This window comes from Coturnix japonica, chromosome W, assembly GCF_054131305.1.
Source record: "Coturnix japonica strain WE chromosome W, WE-NBRP24, whole genome shotgun sequence".
Classification (NCBI taxonomy): Eukaryota; Metazoa; Chordata; class Aves; order Galliformes; family Phasianidae; genus Coturnix; species Coturnix japonica.
This window is the reverse complement of record NC_140701.1, coordinates 13,176,668-13,179,638: the sequence shown is the minus strand read 5'-3', so window position 1 is coordinate 13,179,638 and position 2,971 is coordinate 13,176,668. Positions and strand designations below refer to the sequence as shown.

General features: G+C 41.5%; 1 protein-coding gene across 1 annotated transcript; it reads right to left on the bottom strand.

Moving 5' to 3' along the window:
• Positions 1-950: 950 nt before the first annotated feature.
• LOC146754530 (uncharacterized) lies at positions 951-2,566 on the bottom strand. The gene has a single exon (XM_085527640.1). The coding sequence runs from the start codon at positions 2,564-2,566 to the stop codon at positions 1,193-1,195; it is 1,374 nt and encodes a 457-aa protein (XP_085383766.1). The 3' UTR covers positions 951-1,192.
• Positions 2,567-2,971: the final 405 nt, after the last annotated feature.

The window sequence follows — 2,971 nt, the reverse complement described above, 5'->3', positions numbered from 1 at the left end:
GGGGTATTTGTGTCTGCTGCTGTCCACTTGAGCATTTCCAAAGCAGTTCAATTGCTGAGAGATATAAATGCCAGTTTGGCAAGTTAAGTACTGTAATAGTCTATCGAACTTTTCACAGGACAGTGTGTGGGATACCCCAGAGTATAAACCATAAGAGGGATAATCCCAGAAACATACACATCTCTTATCAAAACTTAGACATTTTCCAACAACCATGTTTTTGTATGGAACTCCTGGACTGATGTGACACTGAAAAATATCAGTGCAAAGGGTTTTAAAATAGATTTCATTTTTGACCACATCTAACAGATATTAGATAGGTCCCTTGGCTCATTTCCCAATTTGTTAGGAATTTGGAAACACTATGGAGGAGTTACATGCAAACCACAATCAGTTTGACAAAAAGGGGTAAAAGAAGGGATCAGAAGGAATGGTTATCACTGTGCAGAAAGTACCAGAAAGTCAGAATGACCTGGAAAAACTCTGAACCAAATTGTGAAGTTTTAACAGATCCAAGGACTGATATCAATCACAATCCACAACAACAAACAAAAGCATAATACTATTGCAAACAAAATATGTAATAAGAGAGGTAAATTCAGAATTCTAGCACAATCACATCTTCAATTTTTCTGTCACAAAACACAAATGGTTAAAGTCAGCTATGAGCCATTCTGTTCAGTGAAGGTCCCACGGGGATCTTCTGAAAAATAAAACAACAACTTGCCCTTTTGGGGCTTTGTTAATACAATTAAAAAATGAGAGAACAATCCATCGAGCATGATATTTTACATTCCTTTTTCGGGGTGTCCTTAGGCTTCTAAGGATATTTGTTAAGGGATTTCATTAAGGTTAGGGAAACGCCTCATGTTAGCTGAGTCAGTCGACATAGGCTGGCCAGGAAGATAAGTGTTTCCCTAGCTTATCAGCAACTGGATCGTGATCACAGGGGCAATTGGCAGGAGTGGGGAGGCCTTGGGACAGAAGGTGTTAAATCGAGGATCTCCTTTTGTTGTGAGCTTTCTAATAAACATCCACCCTTCACTGCCTTCCCCCCCCACCTCCCACTCATCTGGGGGAGGGGGCGAAAGCATCAGCTTTCCTTGAGCTTTTGTTCTGGCCACAAGTTAACTAATTTCTCTAACCTGACTGTGGGTAATCCATTCATCAGGTCTCGTGGAACACCCTTTTGTCAGCCCAGTGTCCAGAGATGATTACGTTTATGATCAATATTTCGCCTACCTGTTCTTACTGGCAATGAGACCCTTCCAGTTCCACTGAGCTTTGGACTAGGTGGCCTAGGAGCATGGGTGGTTGCTGCGAGCCTTACTTCCTCTGGTTCAGATATACTGGAAGAAGCCACAGGCCCATATTTCCTTTCATAATTAATCAACTCTTGGGCAACCTCCCCCCATGTCCATACTTTATATCCCGACTGCAAATGGCCTGAGGTGCCCGTTCCTTCTAATTCTGCCAGGGTTCTTTCTCCCTGAGGCATAGCTTGTATTTTTCCTTGTAGTTGTATACCTATAGGTTTCAGTGATTCTGGAAGCCCCCTGATTAAAGGAGTCATCCTTTCAGGATCAACAGGCATCATCATAGGTGATTCATGATGTGGCTGCAGCTTTCTATCATACATCATTTGCAGACAAGCAGCTTTTTGAACACTTTCAACCAATTGATCAGCTGTCCCATTAATGGCAAGAGGGTCTCCCCTTTCTAAAGAGTTAAGACCACCTGCCCAATAGGCAGCCCTTTGTGTTAGGGACCAGGGAGCACGGTTGTTACCAGTAGTTAAAAATACTCCTGGCCCCCAATAACCTTCAGCTTCCTTTTCAGTTAACAGTATTTGGTCTCCACCAGTGAGACTAACCCTCCATACATACTCTGTCTCTGATTCCTTTGGAGAGCGGCTAAAATCTTTTTTCAGTTTTGCTAATTCAGTGGCAGAAAAGGGAATTTCTTTAACATTCATTTGAGGGTCCAGATCCTCACTGTTATCAAACATATATTCGGTTTTTATCAAAGGACGCAATTGGGCTGGCGAGTCCTCTAATTTGCCAAGCCCTTCCTTTATTCCTTGTAGTTCCTTCTGAGGAAAAGTTTTTTCTTGAGGCAAATTATGGACAGCAGTATTGCTAGTATTCTTATATGTTAATAGTTCCTTAAAAGCTATTTGCAACAAAACTGTATTATGTTGCTCTCTTTGTAATTGTTCCTCAAGGTTCACTATTTGATTCTGCAGAGTTTTTACCAATTCTTGCATAACTTTAACTGATTCTTGTAATGCTTGTATGGTTTGGGTTTCTGCCGAATGCTTTTCATCTCGGAACTCCACGGCAGCTTTTAAAGCAGCACCGAGTACCACACAAATAAACGATTTCCCTTTCCCGGCTCGGGTACGAGCCCCATTTTGTAAGACACTAATGCGGTCGGAAACACTCTGCAAGTTATACCAGTTTTGTCGTGCCCAATCCACCCCTGATAAAGAAGGCCGAGCACCATGCTTTTCTAAAAGGTCAAATAGCACATTTTCACTATTCATAGTGACAATACTTTCACTCATTTCTACCCTAAAAGATAAACACTAAGGGAAGAGAAGGCACACTTAAGTCCTTACCCCTCCCCAGGGAAGCACACACCTATCAAACAAATGCAAATGCTACAATCATTCCTCCCTTTCACAAAAGACCAAGAAGCCCAATCAACACTTAAAAAGAAAGTGTAAACACCTAAATCGCTCCTGGCTACCCTGTCAGGCCAGAAAATCTTCAAGCTTCAAGAGTTACAAAATACTTCAAGTTTTCTCAAAAAGGAATAAACTTCTTGGAGAGGCACAAACATCAAAAAATTACCCTCACTTCCCCAAGAGGCGCACACACAAAACTTTCCAATTTCCAAGATAGGTTACAAGTTACTTAAACCACAAAAAATGCGAAATAGTCTTGCCGAGGAGGCACACACATATAAA